This window comes from Nycticebus coucang, chromosome 17 (genome assembly GCF_027406575.1).
Source record: "Nycticebus coucang isolate mNycCou1 chromosome 17, mNycCou1.pri, whole genome shotgun sequence".
Taxonomy (NCBI): Eukaryota; Metazoa; Chordata; class Mammalia; order Primates; family Lorisidae; genus Nycticebus; species Nycticebus coucang.
Window position 1 is genome coordinate 31,515,482 of NC_069796.1, and position 27,641 is coordinate 31,543,122.

The window sequence follows — 27,641 nt, forward strand, 5'->3', positions numbered from 1 at the left end:
TGGGAGGATCCTTGAGGCCACTGATGTACCCCTGAGTGCTGTTGCTGGGGAAAAAGAGAAGGGAAGTGGCCTCATCAAATAAACCCAGTGCGAAGTGGCTGAACTCAGTGTGGGGATCAATGCCTGCTGGCTCCCAGTTGTGTAGAGCTGGAGGTCACTGCTCCACCAATGTACCCTCCTGCCACCAGCCCTTACTGAGGTCAGGGCAGTGCCTCCCTGCCCTGATACACCCCCTTCCAAAGGGGGCAGCTGCCATCCTATAGACATGGGCCTGAGCTCTACTGAGGCTTGCCCTGTCCTGTGAGGGCATGAATGTCTGCCTTTGGGATTCTGACCCAGGAGCTATGGCTAGGCCCTTGTAAACTCCACTGTGGTCATGGTCTGAGCCAAAGGACACCGGCCGCCCCAGCTGACCAGCCACACGGCGAATGCCAAAAGACGGTGAAGGATAGAAATTCCAGGCCCCTTTGTTCAGCTGGAGCCGGAAGCTGGTATGCCTGGAGGTAGAGGTCTTGGTTTTCCTGTGGGTCTCAGTCTGCAACTATAGGTCTTGCAAGGAAAATGCTCAGAAGGAAGTCTTGAAAGAAAGAAAATGATTTTATTTTATTTTGGAGGGAAGGGGAGAAAGGGGCAGAAGCATTTCTCTTTATTTAACATTCTCGGCTTGGCCTGCTGTTTAATATAATTTAAGGCAATTTAATGTGATAATGTTAAAAAAAAATGACCCTTCACCCAGCAAGTAAGAGCGTTCTATAAAAGGGAGATCAACCATAGCGCCTGAGATCAATCTTCCAAAGATAGAAATTTCCCTTTGTCTATTTCTGCATTGGAAATTGATTAACTTTTTACAGGGCCAATGAGTTTTTCCCTGGCGCCTTTGATTCGGTGTCAAGGAAAAGCCCACTTTAGCTTGGTTCTACTTGGCAGATTTATGAAATGAACCTTAAGTATATTAAATTTTAAGGAGGAAATCATAGTCCAATTACTACACTTATTAAAGGTTTCAGGTGCCTTGGGCCACATATTTGCCAGATTAGAGCAACATGCCTAGGAAGATTCTGTTTACTTGGCTGTCACCTAGGAGTCATAGGTCAGGGGTGCCAAGAGTTTACAGTGGCTTCTGCCTATGGCAAGCTGCCTTTGGGATTCTGCCCTCAGTGCTCCCTGAATGGCCTATAGTGTGGGGAATTGCCAGGTAGTTCTCCCTGCAGGGAGCCATAACTGACAGGACCTGGGCTTTTCCCAGAGGGTCCCTGTCCCTGTCCCTGGAGTCTGAGCCCAAGCTGGGGGCCTAGTGTTGATGGAGATGGTGACATGCTGGCAGGGTGGGTGCCCTGGAGGCCACAGGCAGCAGGGTCTCTGAGATGCAGGCACTGTTGCTCAGGTGTGGGTGAGCAGGGCCACGGGAGATTCCCAATGTGTTCCCTGAAGCAGGCTCCAGATTGGCTGGAGCGGAGGCGTATGCTCCAAAGCTGTGGTGGCTGCTCCCTGCTAGGATTCTGTGAGTACTTGCTATCTCCACAGACTTTGAAAGAACAACGTGGTACCATGTGGTGAGAGTCATTCTCCCCAGGAGAGCAGGAGCATGCGTCACCTGGGTTTCACCTGAGCCCCATCACGCCCCAGGCAGTGAGCACAACTCGGGCAAGCTGCTTAATTTCTTAAAGCCTTGGGTTCATCTAAAAATATCTAAGGTGGGATATTAGTAGTCCCTATCTTATAGCAGAGGAGGGTAGAAAAGTATGAGGGAATAATAGCAAAGATGGTGATAACCATTGTCATCTATTGAAAACACACCATATGCCTGGGGCTGTGTTAAGCCCTTCACTATCTCAGCCCATTTAACACCAGGAGGACCCTGTAAGGTTCACAGATGACAAACAGAGGCATAATTAAGTGAGGTGTCTCCCAAGACTTCCTGGCTCATAAATGCTGGGCAGCACTTGGCCTCAGGCAGCTGGACTCTGCAGTCTGCTTTCTTAGCCACCACCCTCCATAACAAGGAGCTCTTCTTTACCCTTACTAATCATGGTACAGGGCCTCACTTAGGGCCAGGCCTGTTGTTCAGTAAGTCCAGTAGTTCTTCCTGCTCTAATTCTTCACAATGACCTGGCCACAGCCTTGATAAACCCACCAAGTAATGTGTAAGATTTCTTTAAATTGGCATCAAAGATGGAGACTTGGCCTTATCATCAGTCTTCTATGTTGAGACGCTCAGTAGTCTCTGGAGAAGAGCTGTCCCTGCCCCCTGACAGCTGGGGGAGGCTGAATTCACTCTCCCTGAAGATCTTGGCACTTGTCTGGTTTGGTTCTAGGGCCCCTCGGAGTAATGCAGGCCCCAGTAGCCAGCCTTTCTGCCATTAGCCTTTCTTCCCCATACTGACAGTGCTATGGCCCTAGGGAATGAAGTCACGTATGCTTTCTTTGCTATAGCCACTAACTTCCCTCTCACCACCTCACAGCTGGACAAAAGGACACATGTGCTCTGTGCAAACTTATAGCCTTTGGGGAGGGAGGAAAACCACAGTGTGCAGTGCAAATGTTTTCCCGAAGGAGAGCAGGGCCTGGGGGTGGACACAGAGCTTCCTGCAGGTGAGCAGGCTAGGGGTTGGGTTTTTGATATTTGGATGCCAAAAAAAGGTGACTTCCCAAGGTAGAGGACTTGGGGACTCCAGTTATAGCACCAAAGGTGTTCGGTGGAAATCAAACACTGCTTCCTTGTAATTTTTCTGCTGAGGAAAGTAAAGACTCAAGGAAGAAAAGATTGATTCCCTAATTGATTTCTGTAGAGAAAAGCCCTCTGAAGTGACTGAGAGTGCTTCAAAGCCTGTGTGTAAAGAGGGGCTGAAGGTGGCTGGTGGGAAGATAAAACTGCTGTCGTTTTATTTGCGAGATGTTCTCCGAGGTGTTGAACACAAGCTCTCTGACTTGCGGGAGGGCTGGGAAAAGGGTTTCTCTTTTAGAAGAGAGAGTTGCAAACAACCGCGCTTGTGCGGCCTCCCACACAGATGTGCATGCTGCGTGGCAGCTGGGCACTCTGCCGCGGGATCGCCGCGGAGTGCTGTACCCACCTGTGCTAGCTCCGAGCTGCTGAGGTGGCCGCTGCCATCCGCATCCAAGCCCTTAAACAGAGATTCCACCAGGAGGCGCTTCTGGGAGGCGGGGTCATCTCTCCTGCTTCCTTCTTGGGGGGGCCGCAGGCGGGTCTGGAGCGCCAGAAGGACGTTCTTCAGGCGGGCATAGCCAGCCATCGTGCATGTGTCACCTGGAAGAGAAGATGAGGTGATTACAGTGAGACATAGCCTTGGTCTTGAGAGAATGTTCCTGTCATCAGCCCATTTGTCCATCTTCCTCTTCGCTAATCACCGGGCACTTACTATGTGTGGGGCAAGGCACACCTGTCATGGATGGGACTTACCTGCCTGCCCACCAGTTTCCTTAACATTTGCTGAGCACTGAGCGCATGCTACGCATGGTCTGTGCTGGATGGAGACCGTTTGTCCATCCTCCCAATGTTTACTGAGCACTTACTATTAGCCAGGCACGGACAGAGCGCCAGGGAGGACGGGCAAATCCTTCTAGCAGAGTTTACAGTGGTAGCTCCACTCTGGCTTTGGGAAAGCCGGCCCCAATTCCATTTTGTAGTAGCTTGTTTTTGCCTTAATCCTACCTTAAAGGCTGCTTTTGAATACTTGGCCTCATAGATTAGGGAGTTTTACTTAACAGGATGCGTAAACCCTGCTTACGTTAATGAGGTGCGCTCCCAGAGCTGGATTACTTCAAAATAAACACATGTACACAAGTCTATGGCTGAGCAACAAAAGGAAGCTTTACAAAATTAACACCAGAGCACACAGCCCATCCTTCTCAGGCCTGTTATCACAGGCAAGCTCCCCAAACAGCATTAGAGCCTCCCCATGTCTTGGCATATGAGACTTGTGATGCCCTGCAACAAGACATAGTTTATCTTGCTGGTGACAGGCCACTGGGATGAATACCACACAGGACATGGCTCATAAACTGTCAGCAGAGCAGGGCAGCCCCTCTAGCCCCACTTCCCACTTCTCTGGGGGATGGGAAATTTACTACACCTGGCTTGCTGAATCCTGGAGAATGGGCATGGGCTCCTCACAGACCATTCCAGATTGAAGCTCCATGGGCTGCTAGGAATGGACTATCTGGGGCTGTGGGCCACTTCCCCTTAATTCCCAGGCCATTTTAGGACACCAGGGAATAGTTCAGGGTTGGAGAGTCAGTAGAAGGCAGTGCTGGAAAGCATGGCCTTTGAGGTCCACCGGAGTTGAGTTCCAGCTCTGCTGCTGTCAGGCTGTGTAACCTTGGGCAGGGTGCCTCAGTGATTTCACCTGTGAAGTGGGGATAATAGTGTCTCCCACACTAGGATGTTATGAGGACTGAATATGATGTGCACATAGAGGCTCTGCACTGGCTTGGCACAGAGTAAGGCTCATAAGTGACAGCAACTATTATGGAAACCATGTTTGCTGAACAGCAGCAAACAGGGAAGCGATTGGGTGGGGAAAGGAATGACAGGGAAGTCTGTCTGCTGTTTCCTTCTTCCTCCCTTGCTCCTTCACTAGATAAGCCTGGAAAGCCCAACCACTTTTTCTCCTGTTTGTGTTTGTAGATTTTCTTCCAATTTGGGGTCAATTGATTCCCCTCAGAAACAGATGCCCATTACCATTTCCTCCTGCATGTTTATTTAGAAAAAAATCAATTGCTGAGTTCAATATAATCAAATCTATTTGCTCTCTGGGAGTCTCCATGCACTGACAAGAATGGCTCTCTCTCACACCCCCAAACTTGGTAGCATTCCTCTTTTGCCTGGTAAGATATCGATTCCTGGGAGTTTGTAGGGCTGCCAGTTGCCAAACCCAATTCTTAAGTCTATACAGCGGCATGGTAAATAGTGGGACTTGTCCCACCACAAAACCTGCTGGGTTTTTCTTCTCTGGGCCTGGATAAAGATCAATTTGGGGAAAGGAGAGGAATAGTCTTGCTCAAATCTAGCCTTTACCCCCCAAAAGAGGATGAAGTCTGGTCCAGGCAAAAGGAAGTGGGGACACAATAAAAGTGGAGACAGAACCATTGGGGTGAATGGTGATGGAGGTGTCTGGTGGCCCAACACTGGAAATACCTTCAGGCTTTCCTGCCATGAACATTTACACCGGTGCTGGGCAGCTGGGGCATACAGCTGACAGACATGGTGCTGGTGGACAATCAGGCTCCTATGAACATGCTTCAACAGGGCCACCTGTGTGTTAGGGCAAGCCAGGTGAGATGGGCGGGACATCTCATCCTCACTAGTCCCCACAACATTCCTCATGGTCTTTGGTCAGACATAAGCCTCTTCTGAGCCACCTGCTGTGATGGCTGGCAGGGGGCAGAGGGCATAGTCAGACAACACCTCTAATAGTGGCAGGCCAGGGAAACATCAAGGTGGGTCCTGCTCTGGTGGAGGTGGGGGTGTGGTGGCAAGCTCCCCAGACCCTGCCCCTCCCATCTCATCCTTACAGTTCAGAGTAAGGTCACAGGCTTTCAGCTTCCCTACCGTGGCAACTGCTGTGCAGACACCTGCTGTCAGGAAGGCAAGCACAGTCTAGAAGCCAGCCGGAGGAAAGGTGGTGGGTCTCAGGTCTCCAGAATCAGCTCCCTGAGACCTGACCACACCCCCTGATAGGGTGTATGCTGGCCAGGCCCCTCCCATCCTGCTGCTGATTTATTTACTACTCTGTGCCAGAGGCCTGGCAGCGTGCTGGGGATAGGATGCAGCTTCCAGGCCTGGGCATGGCAGGTGTCCCCAGGGGAGAGGGAATGAGGCCAAGGGAGGGGTGTTCAGGATGACGCCTGTGGGAGGAGGAGGAGCTTTGGGAGGTGAGGTCAGAGGAAAAAGCACACCAGGCAGCAGGAAGCAGGAGTGTGGGAGAAGGTGCAGTGTACCTGGAGCCCTGAGAGGGCTGGGATGGCCGAGCCAGAGCAAGGGGGCGGGAGAGTATGGGCCAAGGCCGGCAGGAGAGGCTGGTGGGGCTGTGGGGAAGTGTGGGAGCCATGGCAGGATGCCAGGCTAAAGACCTCCATGGTCCTTCTTTCCTTTACTGAGGGGTCTCACTGACCTGGCCTGTGCCCGAGGTCCTGAGGTGAGTCAAAGGGCTCCTAGAAAAGAATCGGGTTTTGTGTGTGTGATCCTATTTTCTCTTCATGTTTATCAAATTACTGTCTCCTTGGCTTATATTTCTCAGACTTTCTTTTTCACTTGACTTCAAGTCTTCTGGTTCACATGAGTGAAGTACACATAGGCAGATTATTCGAGTCACGGTGCCAAAATGTCAGGGTTCGAGCAGTTGTCTGTGTTCTCGGTTCTTGGTGTGTTCCTGGCTGAAGAATGACCATATCCACCCAAAGCAAGGCAAATGTGACACAAGGTTCACTGAGGAAGAGGAAGACAGGTTTACTGAGCCAGAACGAGACACAGACTTACAGAGCAAGGCACATCCAACAGGCCCCTCGTTGGAACAAAGGAATAGGCCCAGAAGAGAATCTTAAATCCGTCTTTATTCCAGGAGCATCTATGCTTTAAAGAAGTCACAAGAGAGGATTTTGCCCAAAGTTAAATCATTAAATCATTTGTCCCGCATCATTGGGCACCTCTAGTGCTCTAGATCTGGGGAGAGCTGTGGATGCAGAGGAAAGGCACGCTGGTGGCAGGGTTTCTGTGCCCTGGAGAGGATCACGTAAGACCCCGAGGTCCAGACTCTTTCACTAGGAAACCCGCTGACGCTTCATTTCAGTGAGGACTGCCTATGTGGTGGCTTCATGCCTCTGTCATCTGAATTCCATGGAGTGAGGGAGCAGGGGGAAGAAAACTTCCTTCCTTGCCCTATTCCGGCCCCCAAAAGCGGACGCCCCAGAGCTGCAGCTTCTAGCTCAGTCTCCCAGGTGAGCGTTTCTCCATTGAGGGAGGCCTTGACCCCCAGGATGGCTACCTTCCTAGCAGGATGTGTCCAGTTTTATTTTTTCATTCCCAATCCCTGTGGTTTCACCATGAGGTCAGAGAGGAGTGGGAGCACTGGGCATTTGTGATTTGGCCAGGCCTAGTCTTCAGCTGAAGGCTTCCTACCCTGCTTTTAGTTTCAGACATTTGTCTTATTATGAAAGAAATACTTGCCCACCAAAAAGCCACCTTGGAAAGCACAGATGATTATAAATAAAGAGAAAATACATTATCTATAATTCACCTCCCAGAGACACCACTGTCAACACACTGCTGGCCAGGGGTTCAGCTGGCCCCTCTGGTGCAATGTGCTCACTTGTGCAGGCTGGTCCTCATCCACTGTGTGCGGGCCCTGAGGCCTGGACCTCCACAGTCTCTATTTTCTGATCTTTCTCTTGTCCTTCTTAAGTTCCGGTCAATTTGGGCAAGAGAGTGTCAATACTCAAGGCTCAAGTCTGTTTCATTTTCACATGGGTCACCCCTGCCCACCACCCAACAGGTCCACACGGGTGCCTGCGGGAGGGGGAAGGTAGGGGAGAATCATGTTCCTGCCAGGGCTCTGCCTCCAGCTGGAGTGCCGTACCCAGATCTCCACTCTGCTCACCCCTTTGCTCTGCCTTGGTCACTGCTTAAACACTCCTGGTTTAACACTAGCACCCACCTTCCTCATTCTTTGTGCCCTGACTCTGCTCTGGGTACCTGGGTGCCAGGGAGGAGGGAAGCTATGTCCCTCTGGACTAGCAGGGCCCGGCTTTAGCCTTGGCCCTTGAGACACTTGGCTCCTTCTAGTGGCAGTGGCAGGGGACCAACACCATCTCCCCCTGGCGCCCTGTGGGTGTTGACCAAGATGATGCTGAGAATAGTACTGACCACCCCTCACTGAGGAGCCTGGACCCAGGGCCCCGTGCCAATTGTCAGGGCCTCTCTGGTTCAGCCTGGGGTGTGGGAGACCTGGAATACAGCTGAACTTCCACACCGATTGATCCAGATGTGCTGTACGTCTTCCAGAGAGAAGGCCAATGACTGCATATAGGCTTGAGGTCTGTGCCTTGAGGTTCGCCAGGGACCGCAGGGGACCTGCTTCATGAGGGAGCATGGTTGGAACTGCAGAGCTTTCTAACCTCAGGCCTGGAAAGTCATTTAAATATTACCTCTGTGTCTTGATGGTTTCCAGGTAAAGAGAAATTGTGCTGTCATAAATAAGGGGCTTTTCTTTTTACCTGCCTTTGTGGTCAAGCCTGAGGATGAGGTTTGGGGAATTCCAGGGGGGCCCGTGTAGGCACTCTTTCCCCGTCTTCCGGCCCAGCTGGCCTCTTGCGTCAGGAAGCCTGCGCACTCCCCCACTCACACAGACCTGCCTTCTCCCTCAGCTGCTCTTTCTGCCTGGTCTAGATGTTTCTGCAGGAGGCTTGCCACTCACTGTAGTTTGTGCTCCCCTGAGGCAGTCCCTGAGATGAGGATCCAGGGGCAAGCAGAATATCTGGAGATGATCCCAGGGAGTACTTGAAGGACTAAGGAAGCGAGACTGGGGAGGTAGAAAAGCCAATAATGGGTATGCTGATGAGTGGGCTGCCCTTGTGGGCAACGGGGGCTCAGTCCCATGGGAGACCTTGGAGAGTCTGTGTAGGACACACTTCCGAATTGTTCCATGGGGATGTGAGGCGGCTGGTTTTTTTCTAGCAACTTCCATCCCTACTGGTTGAGGGTTGTTCCTGGAGGAATTAACCACCCCAACTAGCACCTTTGAACCTCCCAAATGAGGACCAAGCACACTCCTGAGGCCAGAAGATACCTTTAGGCCATCTTGATATTGTCGGCAAGTGTTGTGGGGAATGGTCCACCAAACCAGCATGTGACCTCTAGGGCTGACTGAGGGAACGTGGTGGTGGTGGTGGGGTTATTATCGGCATCTGCTGTGTGCCCTCAGCAGGCTGCAAGTTCCATGCAGTCGGGGACTTGACTGGACAGTTATCCAAGAAACATTACAACGTTAAATGCTTGTCAAATGAGTTGATCAGTGATTACAGTCGAGGGCCAGAGTCCTGTGGTCCAGGGCAGACTCCCATAAAACAGCCAGAGTGACAGGCCCCCTCTGTGACAACCTTGTCTGGAGTCTTAGGTGGAGACAGACTTCACACAGGCTACTGTGTCAACCTAACAATCGCCTCTGCAAGGCTGAACAAAGCATTGGACAGGGAGTCAGAAGACCGTCTGCCTTTGGCTTTTCCTCTCTAGAAAAGACATTTATCCCCTGCCCTCTTGCGCCCATTTACTGTCTTAAAATGGGCGTCAGAATAACCCCTTACCACCTTATAGGGTCAAGACATAAAAAGAAATGTGAGTGGAATTTGTAAGTCCAAGAGCTTGCAAAGAGTTATTCTCAAGATGAAATGGGCTCCAAGCCCCGAGTGAGTAGGGGTGCGGATCACTCATCTTCGTTCCTTTCACTGTGGTTTATGGATAAACAGAACAGGGACAATGTCCTGGATTTCCTGTCTCCCTTCCCACTGCTCATGGACATCTCATTCTGAGACCTCTCAGGGAGAGAAGCTGCATGTCCTGGTTATCCTAACACTGACAGCACCCGGACAAGTCCTTAGAAGGGCCTGGCCACCTCCTTGCAATAGGGCCAACTCAGCCAGCCCCGGCACTGGCCTCAGCCTCCCTGCCAGCACACATGTGGGGCTCCTCCCACTCCCAAACCAGGCTGCTTTGGCAGATAAAATATTGATCAGCCTGTAAGGAGCCCAGAGTGTGATCCTATTTTCATGTCAGAACTTGGTAATGAACTACATTTATCAAGCCCGTTCTCCATGAGAAAGGTCAGTTGCAGATCTGGCTAAGTTGTTATGACACCTCATTAATCTAGTTCCCTCAATAATTGTCCCTCTTTGAAGATTCTAATGTTCTCCCATTCCAGCCGCACTCCCTCCGCACAGAGGGAGATGATTATAGCAGGAGCTCAGGCATATCCGCATTTAATTTTTGAGCAAAGGGAGATAGGAAGCAGGTAGCAGTCGCTGGAATTAAATGTCCATCAAAGAAACACTTTCTATTGCAAAACAAAGAGAATCAAGGGAAATACTGTAAATATTCCATCAGCCACTTGTGCCCCTGCCAGACTGTGCCTTATAGGGACCGTCCTCACTCTGCTGCAGGTGAAGCTCCAGGCCCAGGTATGGATGGGGCTGGGGGGACTCCAAAGAGTCCAGGGGACAGGGCTGTTGCACGAGGTGGGACAGGTGGGAGATGCTACCCATAAGCGGAAAGCTCAGATTCTACCTGCGAGTGAGACAGGCCATCTGGTCACGCCTCTGCATGGTGACAGGTTGGAAAGCAGGCCCTCTCTCACTGCCCCTCCTCCCCTGCACCCCGAAGGCATCTCTCTGCCTTGTGTGCAGCCTACCTTGCCCACATGCCAACCCTGTCTGCCGAGCTCCCTTGCCCACATGCCAACCCTGTCTGCCGAGCTCCCTAGTGTGCTGCCCTGTTCCCCACACTTCAGTTTCTGCTACTTGTCAATCCTCTGGGGATTGTCAGGTGCCCTGTTGCACTGTGAGCTCCTCCGAGGCAGGGACTGGCCTTGTTTGCGGGTACACCCCAGCACCTGGTCCAGACAGCACCCGCACATAGAAGGTGCTCATTGAAAGTCCATTGACTGTACAACTGTGCAGAGTGGCTGAGCCCTGCCCTAAGAAGGGGCCAATCTTAGCTACTCTGAGCCACAGTGACCAAGGTCTGGAACTCTGGAAGGTCTGGGAGCCTGTGTAATCCTGGGTGTCAGCTCCTTGTGGGGGTGGCTGTGTAGGGCATGGGTCAGGGCATAGCTCATGAGTGTGGTATGTGTAGCCATGCTCACTAAAGCTGTCACCTTCCAAGGCTTGCCAGGGACCAGAGGCCTTACCTTGCCCAGCGAGGGCACCTGAAAACCTGCAAAGCTGGCCCCACAGAGTGAACTCTGGCATAACCAAGCTGGGGATGGCGGCAAGGTGGTCTGCACAGAGGGGCTGTGGTAGCTTAGGAAGGTCTTCTTCACGCTGCCTCTGGTGAGCACAAGGTAGCTTCCTGGGAACCCTCTAGAGAGGAGGAGGATGAAAGCTTCTGCCCTCTTCTTCTGTCATGGCTGATCAGCACAGCCCTGAACAGCCTTGCAAAGAGGCTAGGGAGGGGGTGCTATGCTTGAAACAGCAGCCCAGGGCAGGAGGCCTGAGGGTGATTTTGGCCATGGCACACCTTTGGGGAGGAAATGATCCTTTGCCTGGGCTCTGATCAGTAAATGAGCACAGAGCTGACCCTGGGGGTCTCTGTGCTCTTGGGGACAGCTTCATACACAGGCAGAATACAAGGTTAGGGTAGAGGGGTGAATCCCAAGGCCTCTATGAAGAGCCTAGCCCTGATGGCCTCCAGGGAGTTGAAATTTTCCTCACTGTGGTCACCCTGCACTCAGGAGTTCCCCCTTACAGAGTCCTTACTTTACTAGAGAGGGAAAGGCAGGATGAAGATAGCCCAGCACCAGGAAAGAGCTCATTGCCATTTATGGAAGCAAATCCCCTTTGTCAGGGAGCAAGGGCTTGGGGTCTGCCCTAATATGCTAACAAGTGGGGTGGGATATCTCTCTTTCCAAACATTCCTAGCAGCCAGCCAACGCTCACCAGGCTCCAGCCCCTGTTCAGTTTGGCAGTGTAGCCACAGCTCAGATCCCCTAACGTCACCTAAGAAACCTCCAGAGAGGCCCTGGGGGAGACAGGATGTGCCCTCACCCTGTGGCAGATGTTGGGTCTGTTCATGGCGGAGCCCCCACTCCCTGTGAACATTAGAGACACTGGTTCCCGCATTGTCCCCAGCCAACCTGATAAGTAATGTCACATGCTGCCCCAGCAAAGCTGTGAGCTTCACCATGAAAGCAAACACTTGGCTTAATTGTCTGGCACTGACATTGCAGTTGCATGTGGTTTCGTTACACGGGCCTCAGTTGCGATGTGTCATTCTGAGGTCTATTTTGAAACTGCTAAGCTGTGCAAAGAGCAAGAAGCATTTTACTCCCAGATCTAATTTATGAGCCGCTATAACTTTGCTGGAGTTTAGCTTAAGAGGAACAGATGTTTAACTTGATGTAAATTCATGAACATTAACAATGTTTCTGCTGCCATTTCCGGGAAAATTCGATTAACAATAAATGCCAAAACCGATGGACTTATCTTTAGGATACATTTCAGCTTACACGATGAAGTTTCACTGACAGTGTTGACTGAGTCACAAAATTCTGAAAATTCCAGGACATCGTTAAACACAGAGGATATAGTTGTCTCACAGTCCCCAAACAAACACAGTCATGCCACCTGGTAATCCAGTGCCGGCTGTCCCCAGGGCCTGTGGTTTCCAAGTGAATGGGACATTGTCCCTTCCACATAGCACCATGCAGAGGTGTCGATGTCTGCCATTGGCTGAAGCTGGGGTCCCTTGAGGGCCCTCCCAGTCTGGCTCCATTGACTTCCCATTGCCTGCCAGAAAGCCACTCTCCTGAAAGGTCCTTTCCTCAAATCTGACTTTCATGCCAGCTCCAGGGAGCTGTCCATTCCCTCCAAGCCACACACTCTGGACCTTGGCTCTGTCAACCTTGGGAGCTTGTGTCCTGTCTCCTGCACTGAACTTCCCAAAGGAAAGGACTGTGTTCCTCACATCTTTGCATTTCTTGGGTAAATAGCTGCCCTCTTACAGAACACGGCCACAGGGACCCAAGTATACATACATCCACCAGGCGCTGTTGTCTGCCCACAGGCCGAGAGAAGCTTGGTCTGCTTCTTATCCCTCCATCACTCAGGGATTAACCATCACTCATTGCCCTTAGCCAGCAATGAGCCAAATGCACTCATTAGGCAGATGGCAAAACTGAGGCCCAGGCTGGAGGAGGGGCATGGACAGACCACGGAGCTGCCTAGTGGCAGGTCCAGGGTTAGAACCCTGTCTCTTGTTTCTGGTCTGTATTTCTTCAACCACATGACATGGGGCCTCAAGAAAACTCAAAGAAGGACCTGTTAACTCAGCTTTCCCAGAGGAATCCCATGACAAGCCTGTCTGAGGAAGAGCAAAGGTAGAGGACAGCTGCTCTGTTTATGGAAAGTAGCTGTGGGAGAAACCTCTAACACAGCGATTTTTCAACTGGTGCTGTCCGTTGTGAGAGGATCTTAGGTGTGCTGAGAAAAATCTTTAAAGATCACCAATTAAATTATTTTCAAAAGAAGTTCAAAGCACAGTAAATATATTCTTTTTTTAAAAAAATTCTTTTTCTTTTGATCAACATAATTTAAGTATACCATGGAAGTTTAACTCTAGGTTCAAGTGTGAGATTAAAAAGCCTGATAAAAACTATGCTAGCAGGTTCTCCAATTGTGGTCTGTATCACAATCACTTGGGACTCTGATTAAAAATGCAAATTCTGGGTCTTACTTCCAAAGAGTTTGTAACTGTAAGTACGGGATGAGGCCTGGAAAGCTGCATTTTAACAGAGTCTCTGGTGATTTTGGCACAGACAGTCTGCTGACCATACTTTGGGAAGCACAGCCTGTTAGCAAATATGCTTACCTGGCCCACAACCCCTGAAGGGTTCACTCAGCTTGAGAGCTGACTGGCTCCCAGGAGGGGCCTGGAAGGGACACCTATGAGGGATTGAGTCAGGAAGAGGACCTGGGCAAGAGCAGGAGGGGGCCCGCCCCTTAGCCAAGACTCAGAGGCAGAGCCAAGCTGCTCCCCTGCCTGGCACGGGTGTGCTGGTCCCTCTAGTGGCAGAGGCCAGCCTAAAGGCTATAGGGAGAGGAGGGCACAGACTCAGGCCTGGATTCTCTCTCTTGCTATGCAGAGTGGATTACATCACAGGGTCGGCTGGATGTACAGCTGAGTTTCTTCTCTTAAAGGTCACCTGCTGGCATTTGGCCATGCCATGTCCTGGGATCCTACACAGGTTTGTGGTATATGGGCACTCTGGCAGCCAAGGGGTGGCTGGGGGACATCAAGCTATAGTGCCTGCTTCTTAGATGTGACTGGACCCTTCTGGATATAGCCCCTCATCCCTCCCAAGACACAAAGGGGGTCTTGGTCAATTTCCATCTGTCTTTTCCCTGGAGTGTCTGTATTTATTATCCCAGCTAATTTTGAATATTCTAGGTTGAAGGTACAAGGCCCACTTTGGGACCACATGTTTAAGTCTATACATGGCCTTCCAGCCTGATCCCATGTACCCAGCCTTGCAGACCTGTTTCTCATTCCTCAGTTGCACTGAATAGTGCAGACCATGCCCACTCCAACCAGTGGAACTCTCCACCTCCATTGGCACCTGAATTCACAGAGGCAACCTCAGCTCAATTTGCGCCCCAGTATCAGGTAATTTAAATTAACAAAGCTACCCAGACCTTTGTTAGATAAATGGTACATTTGCTCATAAATACCTGGTTCAATTGATGTTGCTACACAATCTGCCAGTTTGACATTTACAATCCTCTCTTTTATTCCTACTAGAGAAAGCAAAATTGGTTGGATTCCTGGGAGAGGGATCCACACATACTTTTCATGGTTGACTGGCACATCTATCAGGTGGCCTCCGAGTGAAAGAGTAATGTTTGAAAACTTGAATAAATCCTAAGGCCCTCCTGGCATTAAGAGTTTTAGTTTTTACTATTGTGTTAGTAGAAAGCCTCCATGATCCTATGTTCCCTTAAGAGTCACCAATTCCTTTTGGGAGATGGGACTATGGCTCTCCTATGGCCCTGTCCACAGGCTTAGACCCCTGCCCACCCTGCTCCTCACCCACACCCAGAGAAAAGGCTGTAGTGCCAGGCCAGGGCGTGGCCACCAGATGGAGAAGTCGGAGTGGAAGTGGGATGAGAGGGTGAGGCAAATTCCCACCTCTTATTTAACTCTATGAAGTTTGTTCCTGAGAATTCCCTGAGAAGTTGTAGTCCCCCCAACATCTAACGGAGGGAGAGACATGTTGCTCACATGGTGATAACTTAGCTGCTCAGGTGTCAGCCATGTCCTGCAATGTAGCTGCTGTGGTCTCTGAGTGGCCACTGGGCTGAGTGCTGGGCACATCGACAGAGAATCAGCAGGGTCGGGGGTCCTGCTACCTCCTTGAGTGGCTGAGACAAAGGCTACTGGCTCCAGAGTGAGGCTATGGGTCAGGTGAAGTGAACACTTCATTCAAGCGTGCACTCAATACGCACGCAAGGAGTCTGTGTAAATGTCTCCAGAAGAGCAGTGCTGTCCCTAAGAGGCATTTGGAATATTGTGTGGGTATTTTTGGTTGTCACAATGATTGGGAGCTTTCCTGGTTTAGTGGGTGGGGCCAGCAGGGATACAGCTCCTTGTGGTACCATCCTGCACATAACTTTGGTTGGCCTGTCCTCTGATCTGAGTTTTCTGGCCACGGAAGTAACACATCTGGTTACTGTTATTTGAGTCTAGGATCTCATACTGTGTTACGCACACAGCATTTCCCCACAGCGTTAGGCAAGGACTCTCCAAGGATGCACCTATGCTTTCAACTTTGTAAATTTTGTTTACCACATTATAAACAATCATTCACCATTGTGGAGAATCCCATCTCCAAAAAAAGTGACACTTCATACTTGAACTGTCAATATAGCACACCTATAACAGCTCCGATCTGCAGCTGTTCGTATTCATAGGGACCACGTGTGGGTGCTGAAGTCTGGTCACTAAGAGTGTAGTTGGTGCCCAAATATTCAAATATTCAAAGGCATTTTATGTCCATCACTTTTTTGGCATTTCTCTTTTATATCACAGTTTTCAATAAGACATATATTCATTTCAAGATAACAGAGGGGGCTTCACAAAAGATTGGCTATAGATTTGATTTACACGAGCAACTTGAATCTGTGGCCTTGCTTCTCTTCACACTCCCGGGAACTGTGATTTTTAAAGCACAGTGGGAGTAGGGGGGGAGTACATGTGCACGTGGTGACATGTGAGTGTGCCCCTCGTGGATATGCTGTGGATACACATGTGCACCTGTGTGTGAGCCCCACCTACGTAAAGGCCAAACGTGGGGAGGCCGGGGGTGCAGAGTCATGCCCTTGGGCCACGGAGCTTCCTGTCCTCTAGGAAGGCAGTGACAGCAGCCCCTGGGGAAGAGGCTTCACTCTGTGCTGGGATGGAGAGAGGAAGCCCCCCGGGGGTAGTGTCAGGGCCCCCTCCCTCCCTGCCTTCTGGTCTGCCTTCCTCCAGAATTGGGCTCTTTCCTGTCTCCCTTCTTCCAGGACAGCCCCTAGGCAGGGCACACACACTGGGCCAGCAGGTGGGGGAGGGACTTGGGCAGGGAGGATTCTGAGCAGCTGGCTCAGAGGCCTGCAGTATTTTTCTCTTCTCCGTGTTGTCTCACAGTGTTTGCTCAGATGCTGTAATCTTCAGCTTTTGAGCTGAGCCAGAGCCACTGGATTTGAAAGGCAATAAGCAGAAATTCTTGTCCTCTGGCATGAGGGGTGCATGTACTGCAAATCAATGTCGCTGAGCCACAGCCTCAGGAAGGCTCCCCCAAATGTTATGCAGGGCACATTCCACCTGTAACGGCTTCGCTGGGTTCATGGGGACCTTGACTTTAGAAGGAAAGGTGTTAGAGGGGAACTGCCTCCGAATGGTCTCAGAACCCAGGCTGCTGTAAGCCAGGGATTCAAGCCCTTCACGGGCTCGGCGGGAAATGGCATTTCGGCAAACAATGACCTGAACAGAGGGTTTTAGACCTGGGATGACTCAGAGAAACTTCCTGAGATTTGGAGATTTATCTGAACCTCTCTTGGATAACTTGGACGAAAGACAGTAAATCCCAGGTCAAAACAAAACAAAAATGCACAACAACTCTGAAAGAGAACACCAGCCTTTTGGGAGAGTTTGGGAATATTTCCAGGGCTTGAGCGCTGGGAGGAGGAGAAGGCTATCCTTTCTGCTCCCCTGCGCGGCTGCTCTGGGAGTGATCTACACTGGAACCTTACTGAGATTTGGGCAGCCTTTAGAGGGAGCTGCAAAAACCCCAGTGTCTGTGAAAGTCGGAGTCTTTGGCTGGTGCCCAGAATGCAGGGTCTGTGAAGAGAGTAGCCGCGCCCGGCAACAGTGGGGCGGGGAGCAGGCCAGCTGTGGCTCCTTCCAGCACTTGGCAAGCCCTCCTCCTCCTGCAGGTGGGGGCATTCCAGATACATCTCTGCTGTGAGGCATCTGGGCTTCGCATTCCCCGAATACTGCTGAAGCAGCAGCCAGGTGGGATTTTGCCGATGTGTTGACTCTTACAACATTCTCACACTGAGAAATCCTTTCGGCCTTCTCTTTGCCCTCCATATTACCCTAAGCCCAAGAATGGACTCCTCACTCCCTTGTCTGGCCTGGGAATGGATTCAGAATTCAGCGATTCTCAACCTGTGGGTCGCGACCCCTTCGTAACAATGAAAATACATCACGGCATTAGGAAAGTTGAGAACCACTGATTCAGATGCTTTGAAAGGATTCAGGACCCACAGGAAGCAGGAGTGAGAGGGGCTGGAGCCTCTGAAAGGAGCATGTCCACAGCACTTCTGAGGCTGGAGAGGTAAGGCCCTGCAGCCTGAGGCTCTGCACACCTGAGATTCTGGATGCACCTGCGTCCCTGTGGATACAGTGCAGCCCACGTGTCACAGAATGGGCATATGTTGCCCATATGTTACCTGTTTTCTTTTGAGTTGGGCTTTGAAATGTGGTTAAAAACTTCATAAAGAACTTTCCATGTAGTAGAGCAAATGCCATCTGAGAAATCACCTGGCAATTTCTCAGAAATGCCACTTGATGACACTGATGGCACCTGATAAAACAAGAGCCGTCAGTTAAGTAAGCCAATCATGCTCTCATCTTGATTTTTGTTTTTCCAATTAATGGTGCTCTGTTTGATGAGTACAGTGTCCTGGACGGGGTAGGAAACTGCCTTTCATTTCTTTTGGAGGCCCATGGCACCCAGGACAGGGTCAGTTATAGAGAGGACACAAGAATAAGTCCTCATACATGTAGATGTTCTCCCCCCCTTCTCTCTCTCACACACAGAGGTGCAGATGTGGGTGTGCATTCTGGTGACCCTGGTCCTGTGCCAGCAGCTCAGCCCCAGTCTCATCCGGCCACCCCATCTAGCTCTTGGAGGCTCCTGCGCAGCCAGCCCAGCACAGATTACAGGCCACAGATCTCAAGAGCAGGGGTAAAGGTTTTACAAGGATGCAGTCCAGACCCCTCATTTGTTGTTAGGAAACTAAGGCCAAGGAACAGTAAGAGACCTTGCCAGGGATCCATGGTGGTGGTAAGGAAGCCAGGCTATCACTGGCCTGGCATTTTCTGCCCCAGCGTTTCTTCCTTCCCTCCTAATTCCAGGCTCCTTGCTCTTACTGTGATGGGAGAGGACAGGATTTTCTACAGTATGAGGACAATGTTGAAACCCTGCCTGGGTGTGATGGCCTTTTACTGGGTAAATCTTATTATCACTAAGACCCTGGCACATCCTGCCTTTTCCTGCCAGCAGCCTTGGCTCAGAGACCCAGGCATCTGGGCTGGTCATCGTATCCAGTGCCCCGAAAAGTAGGAGACACAAAGATGGGGATTTCCAGCTCTTTTAATGGAGACGAATGACTTGTAGCTAATTCCCTGGGCAAGTGTTCCTTCAGGGGAAGTAGATCTGTGCCAAGTTAGGGCATTTCCAGGTAAGGTAGGGGCTGACCTGCACATGGGGCAGGGCCTCCTGGGGTAGGTGGAGGCCAATGCCTGAGAGTGATGGGAAGAAAATCCAGGGAGATTGTTGCAGACTCTCCTCAGGGTCCTAAGACAGAATTGCCAGAGCACAGTTGCTCTTGGGAAGGGTGGTGTGAGCCTGACTCCAGCCTGAGCCAACAGGGAGCTTTAGTGTCCAATTTGACCTCTGGGGAGTTGGAAGGCTCAGCCCCACCCAGGTTCCAAAGCATCACCATGGCAGGAGGAAGCCTGGGAGCCAACAGGAGATGTCTGCTCTCTACCCCACTAGTAATTCACATTGCTTTCCTTAAAGAGTCTCTCCTTCACATGTAGAATCTAGAAATGGCCCAAGCTCTGAGCTGACATTGCAACCGGCCCTGTGAAATCCCCAGGTGGCTGCTTCATGTCCTGAGTGCAGCCTCCACACCACAGCCAGCCACACGGCCGCATGTACCAGAACTTTGCTTCACCCTCGGCCTCTGCTCTCTTCCCAGGTTCCCCTCTTCCTGGGGACTCCTCCAGGCAGTGGTGTTGGGTTTAGCTTCCTGGCTTGTCTTGTCCTCTCCTTTTCCAAAAGACTACCTGAATAGTGGCTGTGCTTGGGGGGACTTGAATGGGACATGATGAGGGCACTTCTGGGTGTGGTAAGATTCTGCCTTGATCTGGGTTGTGTTTTACCTTCTGCAGTTATCACACCCCCGTGCCCACAGGGGTGCTCAGCAACTGTTTGGGGATGAACTAATTGCTCCCAGCTTTCAGATAGCTTACTCTGAGGAAGCAGAGGGAGCAGCTTACTCCACAGCAGAGGTAATTTATAACCATTCAAAGGTCTGGCCTGGCAGAGGTAGGCAGCCCCTCAGCTTACCCTGCTCTGTGAATTCATGAGCACAGGAATTACCACCTGAAAGTCTTGATCCCAGGCTGAATGCAGGCCACAGAGTCACCAGGCAAGAGCTCTGAACCCCAGCCATTCATCTGGAGGGCCCCGTGGTGGGGGTTGGGGGGAGGAGCACAGTCAGCCCCAGCAGTCCCAGCACTCACAGGCATGCACTGACCCTCAGCTGCACAGAGGTGTGAAGGCGAGCCCAGACCAGGCCAGGCAGTGGAATAGAGAAGGGACAAGGCTCGGGCCCTGCTCTCCAGATGCTCACACTCCAGGACACCAGAAGAGGCACAGCTAAGCTGGCTTTATTGTCCCCTCCAGGATAAATTTTCCACCCCCACTCTTTCTCTGGGCAGCCCCTGGGCAGGCAGCCTGAGTGCTGTGACTGCTGTACCGTCTTGTTTTAGGGCAGGGAAGGAAGGAATGGTGTCATGGATGCCATGACCTGCCCCCAGCAGCTTCGTGCAGGGCTGAGATGCAAACTGATGAAGTCACTGTCCAGACTTGGTATCAAAACTCCCATGTCTCTCTTCAATTATCTTTTCCTGGTGTCTCCATCTAAATAACTGTACGGCCAGTCCTGTCTCAAGGCCCTCTGTATCCCTGACCCTGTATACCCAGCACTTTCTCTGAGCCAGCCAGGTCCTTCATCATCCCTAGAGCCTTTACTGACTCCCCAGTAAAGTGAGTGAGCCCCATTTCTATAGCCATACTGTGTGCACGCCAGGGCAGGGGCTGTGCCCGCATCTTCCCAGGCCTCTTCAGATCTGGGAGGGGCAAGCAGAGGCCTGGCACACAGTACGTGCTCAAGACACATGGCCACTGAAGGAATGATGGATGATTTGCTCTATTACAGCAGCATGCCCGTCTTGGGGAGCCACACCGGGGCACCTCTGGCAGTTAAGCACAGGCCTGTACTGAAGAGAGTACAGAGCCTTCAGCCTGCAAGCATGTGGCTGGGGTGGGCACATCTGGACAGCCTGCACCAGGATGCCCAGGCAAACCATTGAGGAAAGTCATGCTTGAATCCTAGGCAGGGGTTTCTTGAACCTTATAACTCAGAAGACAAAGCCAAAGTTACATTTCCAACAAAGAAGTGGGCCTTAAAGAGTCCTCTGCAACTAATTGTGCCCACACTTTACCTAGTTTTTAAAAGGATAGGTAGCACTCATGGTGGTGGCTGGCTCTGCTTGTTTAATTGGTGTGCATTAGAGCTGAATTGGAGCCTGAACATCTTCAAGGAGTGGATCTGGGTCCACTTGTCTGGATTGCATCCACCTGAGCAAACGGCTGTGATTATTGCTTTTAAATAACTTCGCAGAGCTAATGGATCACAGAAAATAGCATGGGACTAAAAGTAAATATAAAATGAGGGAGTCGGCTGGCTTCAAAGCTGGGCTGCCAAATGGGAACACCAGCAACAATTACATTTGAAATGCCACCCATTTCTTTTCCTAGCTTGTGTCCCCAAGTTTCAGGCTGGATGTTACACAGTCGACTTTGCACACCTCTCAGAGCTTTTAGTATGAGCCAGATAGCTAGGGATAGTTGTTCCACTCATTGGAAAGCAAACAGGAGAGCTGGAGAAGCATCTTTTCCAAGGTCAGCCAATTCAGCGAAGTTGATTTGGCTTTTAAGGGGATAGGTAGTGAGCATTTCGGAGAATACTGTTTGAAGAAATGGAGAGTAAGTTTTGAAAGTGGTCATGGCTCTTGCCTCTAATTCAGTTACATTGTGTGGCCTTAGATATGGGTGTTTGGTGGTTTGGCATGTGAAGGGTATGGGCAGGGGAGCTTTGTGGGTGTTTGTGCACCATAGGACGTATACGGGTGAGCCTGGCTCCCTGAGTGCATATGTAAGGCTCCCAGGTCACTTGTGGGGGACTTCTGGTTGGCAGGTGGCTATTCGGGTGGAGAACTTGGGAGTGGAGGCTGAGCTGGAGCCTGTGACCAGTGTGTCCTGCCTGCTGCATGAAGCTGACTGAGGAATGTTCCCTGATGACTCAGGTCACTCACTGGCCCTAGCCCTGACCGGGGCCCAGGTGTGTGCCCTTACGCTGTCTCTGCTTCTGGAAGCACTGGAAGGGTGCACTGACCTGCTTCTGCCAGCGTGCGCTTCTGGATTCTCTCTCTCTTTTTGAGACAGAGTCTTAACTATGTTGCCCTGGGTAGAGTGCCGTGGCATCATAGCTCACAGCAACCTCAAACTCTTAGGCTTAAGTGATTCTCTTGCCTCAGCCTCCCAAATAGCTGGGACTACAGACGCTTGCCACAATTCCTGGCTATTTTTTTTTTTGTTGTTGTTGTCACAGTTGTCATTGTTGTTTAGCAGGCCAGGGCCGGGTTTGGACCCGCCTGCCTCAGTATATGTGGCTGGCGCCCTAACCACTGAATTGTGGGTGCCAAGCCTGGATTGTCTCTTGTGGGCAGGACCCAAGTGTAGATCCCGGGCTGGCCTCTGCCACCCTCATCTTCCCACCTGTTCTCAAGCCCCTTCACATGTGGTCATCACCAAAAGTGTCTGGCTGTTTGTCCTGCCCCACTGCCTTTCTGGGTTCTCTGGTTCTTTGGGGATCCAGGGTGACACAAACTGGATAGAAACTTCCATCTGCTCCCCTGTGGACACCAGCTCCCTCAATCAAGAGCTGGTGCAGGGAAGGATGGAGCGGTGTCCACTCATTGTCCAGCCCAGGGTCCTCTTCTGAGCTCCAGATGTTACGCCCTGGCCTGGCATTTCCCCACACTGTCCCACAGGCCCCCTAAACAAAATGTGGCCAAATGGAACTAACCATCAAGACCTCCCCTTTCTTTACCACCCCTCCTCAGCTAGTGGTCCCTCCACCTAAGCCCCCTGCTGGCCAAACCGCATGCCCAGCATTGCCTCCACATCCTGCCCGTCACCAGCCAGTCAGTCCTGGGTCAGGTCATTTCTGCCTCCTGAGTGCTCTGGGATATGGGGGAGGAGAGTCCCCCACGTGCTTGCTCACCAGAAGCTCAGGTCATCTCCCTGAGCTCATTTCCTTACCTGTCCAGTGGGGCTGATAGTCTCCATTCCAGAGGCTGCTGTAGGAGTCAAGGCCTCAAGTGGCCTCTGGCCTGTCCTGGCTCCTCAGCAGGCAGAGAAACTCTCTGCTGTGGATGGGTCAGACACTTGGGGGCGTGGGGTGAATGTGGGCGTGTGGAAGGTGGGAGTCAATCTCTCCAGAGCAAACACCTTGGGGACCTGGTCCCAGGGAGTCCACATGGCCCAGGCTGAATGGCCCTCTTCCTGGGGGCACTATGGGGGGCACTCATGATGGACTATAATGGGAACATAAAGTGTCCGACATCAAGGCAGCCACTTTGTAATTTTGTGGTGACCAATATACACCCATTCTCTGCACATTCACTAATAAACACCTCAGCCCCGCATCACATTTCTAGTATCTCTGAAGACACCAGGAAAAGGCAGAGGAGCCATAAAAGCAACATAAAAATACAGGTGTAGATGAGCCTAAGCCCATTTCTTTGAAGCTTAATTCATGGGAAAAGCTTCTGGCCCCAAGGAATTCAAAGGCCCATCATGCAGATATTTGGTTAAGCGCGCTCTTATCACAGGCCACACTAAACTGGAAATCATTATGCAGTAATTGCAAACACATTAATAAAATAACGATGTGGGTTTGCTCAGAACATAAAAAAGGAATAAAATAATTCACTCAGATAACTCAACGGGAACATGCAGTCTGCCCCGAGACAGCTGGAAGCCCTCTCGACAGGGTGCCCAGGACTCTATTTTCAAAAGCTCTTGGGGTGGGTGGAGCCACAGCCAGGCTGCAGAACCCCTCCCTGGCCCAGGCGCATGGTGCCTGAAGGCCCTCTGAAGTCACACCTGGAGCTGGGCCACCAGCCCACTTGGTGCCCGTCACACAGCTGGGAGACACCAGGCCTTAGGAGAGTGCTCCGGACAGCTCCTGCGGCCAGGCCGTCTCTCCTAAACTCTGATAGGGGAAGGTGAGAAGTGAGTGCAGGAATTCTGACACGGTCATGTTACCACTGAAGGTCTGCAGTAGGGCCTGACTGTCCGTAACCCTGAGCGGCTTCCTGTGGGATGTGGATCAGGCTCTCAGAGCCCAGAAAACACAGCCTGTCCCAGCATTTCCCGTGCTTGGGGTCCCAGGAGCCCCTGCCCGGCCCCACGTGGGTGTAGGAGAGTGTGGATGAGGGAGCAGCAGAGTGACGGAGACTCACGGGACCTGTGGGAGAAACCCTTCTCCCTTCTCTCTTGTGCTTATCTGTGAGGGGAGAACATCTGCTTTCCAGTATCTCTGCACAAAATCCACGTCCCGTCACCTCGCTGCATGTCTCCCCCCTGCCCCAGTGTTCTGTTCTCTGCTCCTCCATATCCCCCACCTGTCCTTCCAGGACCACCCTGACGCATTTTTCTTCTAGGAAACCCTAGATGCCAATCCTGGACATGCCATTTACAAGCTCTGTGACCTTAGATAAGTCACTTTACCTCTCTGAACCTCAGTGTCCTCATCTATGAAGCAAGGAAACAGTAACAGTCTCTATCTTATTGACATATCTGAGGTCCTCCTATATTGCAGTCAACCTTCTTCCTGTCTGACCTGAAAGAGAGCTGGCTCCCCAGACCTGTCACTTCAAGGACCTCTCCCCCAGACCTAGTCCCTGCTCCAGCATGAACTCCAGCCACCCACAACGTCCTGTGTGATCTCCCTGAGGCCTGAGCCATCTCAACTCCAGCTTTGGCAGCTTGCATGGCACTCCCACAGAGACGGGTCCACAGGAGTCTCTAGGAATTGATAGGGAACCAGGACCAGGCAACGAGTGGCAGGAAGGAGATTGGCCAGGGCTATCCAACAGGAGGGTCTGTGGTGATGTCATTTGAAGTCCGGGAATGGCAGGAGGGAAACAGGTGCAGGACATCCATGCGGCTGGAGAGAGGGGCTGCAGGAGGGCCAGGAGAGGGCGGTTGGGTCCTGCTGGCCAAAAGGACAGTGGAGTTGAGATGGTGCTTGAGGCTGGCACAGAAAAGGAACAGGAGCATACCCAGTTTGGAGTCAAAGAAAAGAAAACTGTGCCTGTGCCAAACCGGAGGTACTGAGACCTCATATAATTCATCCCTGAATTATACGTCTTTCGTCTTCCACTCACAGCACCTCTGCGAGCAGGCCGGCCGGGCAGGCTGGCCACTTGCTCACTGGCTACATTTTTTGCCCCAACACTTGAAGCAGGAAAATCATTTGGAGCTGGCTTCTGCCTGTCTGGTCTGGCAGGGGCTGTGTGTATCATGAATTTTTATGGAGGGGCTACTGCACACACCCTGAACAAGACACCGTAGGTGAGCTGAGGGGAGACCCCCGGGCCTTTGTGCTCCCTGCATGGCTATCACACACACACAATGAAGAGATACTAGAGGTACAGAGATGACAGCGCAGCCCAGGCTGGTGGGGGAGGTTGGGAGGGGCTGTTCTCCTGCAGCCTTAGCGGGAATAGGTGGAGTCAGTGGGAAGTGTTAGGGCAGGGCTGCTCAGGAGGTAGGGATGGGGGCAGCGGGTGGGGGGCCAGGCTCCCCAGACCTGTCACTTCAAGGACCTCTGACTGGCTGATCTGGGCCCTTTAATGAACTGAAAATTTCCCCAGGGATGGGAGAGGATGTTATTCTCTGAGAAAAAGGGCAAGTACCTGGCAAGGAAAGAGTGCTTTTCACTGAGCTTGGATCTGTTGGTGGTTGGGGTGTTCTCCCCTTGCAGAGAGGACAGGAGAGAAAAGTAGAAGGGTTGCACCCAGGCAGCGTGGCCCTGGGTTTATCTTCTCATCCTGCAGAGTGCTATGGCTCATCTAGTTTCAAATGATAAAAAGCCCTAGGCACAGGGAAAACATCAGTTAAATGCAAATAACTAAATTGTAGCCCTAAAAGTTCCTCTTTCGTGGGGATTATGAGAAAATTTGGAAAAAAGAGGAAAATAATGACCAGGGATTCTCAAACCTCTGATAGCAAGGCCCCCTCTATTTCCGCACCTTCTCTTTTGCCGTTTGCCTCCAGGCTGCGTATTTTTGCATGATGGTAGTCACAGCACTTGTGGTACCCAGAATTTGGCTTTTCTAATCTTCTCCCAGAACACTCTTGTTTTCGATTGCTCACAGATCCTTACGCTGTAAGAGGAGCTGCTTCCCACCATCCCTAGAACACCCAGGGTCTGTAATAGACTTAATGAACTTAGGAGTCGAGGCCTTCCCTCTCTTCTGAGGAGAAACAGGCCAGATACCACCCTGCCAGCCCATCAAGATGAAAGATGCTGTTGTCATGTGGGTGATTATTATGCATCACAATGAAAGCACAGGCCACTTGTCCTGGAAAAATCCATTTTATTTTAATTAGTAAGAAGTAAAGCAGGGTGCAGTTTTCCTTAGCAACTCTGAAAACAGAGAGAAGGTTCTGGACGCATCCTCTGAGTCCTCTCTGGTGAGTACAGAGGGAGGGATGAGGCTGGTTCTGATGTCAACTGTCTCCTCAGGGCCACTAACTGTGCCAACAGAAGGCAGGCATGACTTGGCTGTGGCCAGACGCTCAGGGTGGATGTGGAGACAGCCAGCAGCCAGCATCTGGGCTCCCTGGAGGTTGGCCCAGGCCCACCTCTCTGTTTCTTGGAACACCCGAGCAGCCCTGCAGCTGCACACAGAATGTGGAATACAGAGGATGTTTCAAGACACTGCGTCATCCTTCTGAACCCTGGGGTTTGAAAAACTCAGGTCTTCATGAAACCATACATGTCAAAATACATTTTTTGGTCAAATTGCTTAGTACATTTGAAAGAGGACTCTGACCCTACACTTGAAACATAAAGTCTTTATAGCTGGGGGCTGCCATTCAGTGATGTTTGTTTCATTGTGTTCAAGGTAGTAAGAGACCTTTTATTAAGGGCTCCGCTCCCATTTACTGGGTTTCTGTTCATTCTGCAAACCCTAATTCTGTATTGTTATTCTGCAAGCAACACCACTTGAATTCAATCGCTAGATTGTGAATTTCCTCAAGCAACCTCTATTTAGTTGAGACCAGAATCTCAGTGGGTGGTAATAAATATCAAAGTACAAGATGGTTGAGAAAAGCAAATTAAAAATCCAAATCAAATATGATTATTGATCAGCACTGAACTGCCTTAATCATTTCTATGCTAATTCCAGATATATACATACATATTGGCATTTTCATTACATAAATACATTGACATTTTCAGCTGAGAAGATATATTGAGCAATTCAGAATTGCAATCTTTGGAAAACAGCAAATAAATAAAAATGTAACAAAAGGTACAGAACGGAAATGGTGGTGAATTCTTACAGGCCTGAGATAGCCTGCAATACATCTTCAGATGTTTAATATGGCATCGTTTTCTTAAAAGTTTTTAAAGCAAAGCATGCATACCTAAAAACAAACAATCGAAAGTTTAAATAATATAATTACATCAATTAGAGTATTAGACCATCGTTCTTGTCCCCTCCCTAAGGAAAAAATCTATTTCTCTGATCCTATCCTGTTACTTCTGGCTTGTATGAATTACCTTATTACAGTCCATAGCTATAATTAATAACTGTACATTTTTATTCATCCACTAAAAGTGAGAATGAACAAAGAGCATTTTCAACATTCTGTCAACAGAACCATTATCTATGGCAGAGGATCCAGTGAATACCACCACAGGTGAGATGTTAGCCTAGGCGCCTCACCCATGTGGTTTGAAGGAGATTATTTTGAGCTTCATAGTCAAAGAGTTCTCTTTTTTCACTTTCCTTTAATTACTCAAAATCATGACATATTTTAGTTTGCTTACTATTTAACCATGCTTTCCTGGGTTAGAAAGGTGTCTTGCCCAGAATTTTTTTTTATTGTTGGGGAATCATTGAGGGTACAAAGAGCCAGGTTGCACTGCTTGCATTTGCTGGGTAAAGTCCCTTTAATAATAGTGCCCCGTCCCCAAGAGGTGGGCGCACACAGCGTAGG

The 27,641-nt window shown here is 50.7% G+C and overlaps 1 protein-coding gene across 3 annotated transcripts in view; it reads right to left on the bottom strand.

The window, feature by feature from the left end:
- FSTL4 (follistatin like 4) overlaps window positions 1-27,641 on the bottom strand; it is a 432,774-nt gene that overhangs the window by 148,126 nt on the left and 257,007 nt on the right. For all 3 annotated transcript variants that reach the window (XM_053567330.1, XM_053567331.1, XM_053567329.1), the window contains exon 5: window positions 3,072-3,265. In XM_053567330.1, coding sequence (XP_053423305.1) covers window positions 3,072-3,265 — 194 coding nt within the window. The remainder of the gene's footprint in view (window positions 1-3,071; window positions 3,266-27,641) is intronic.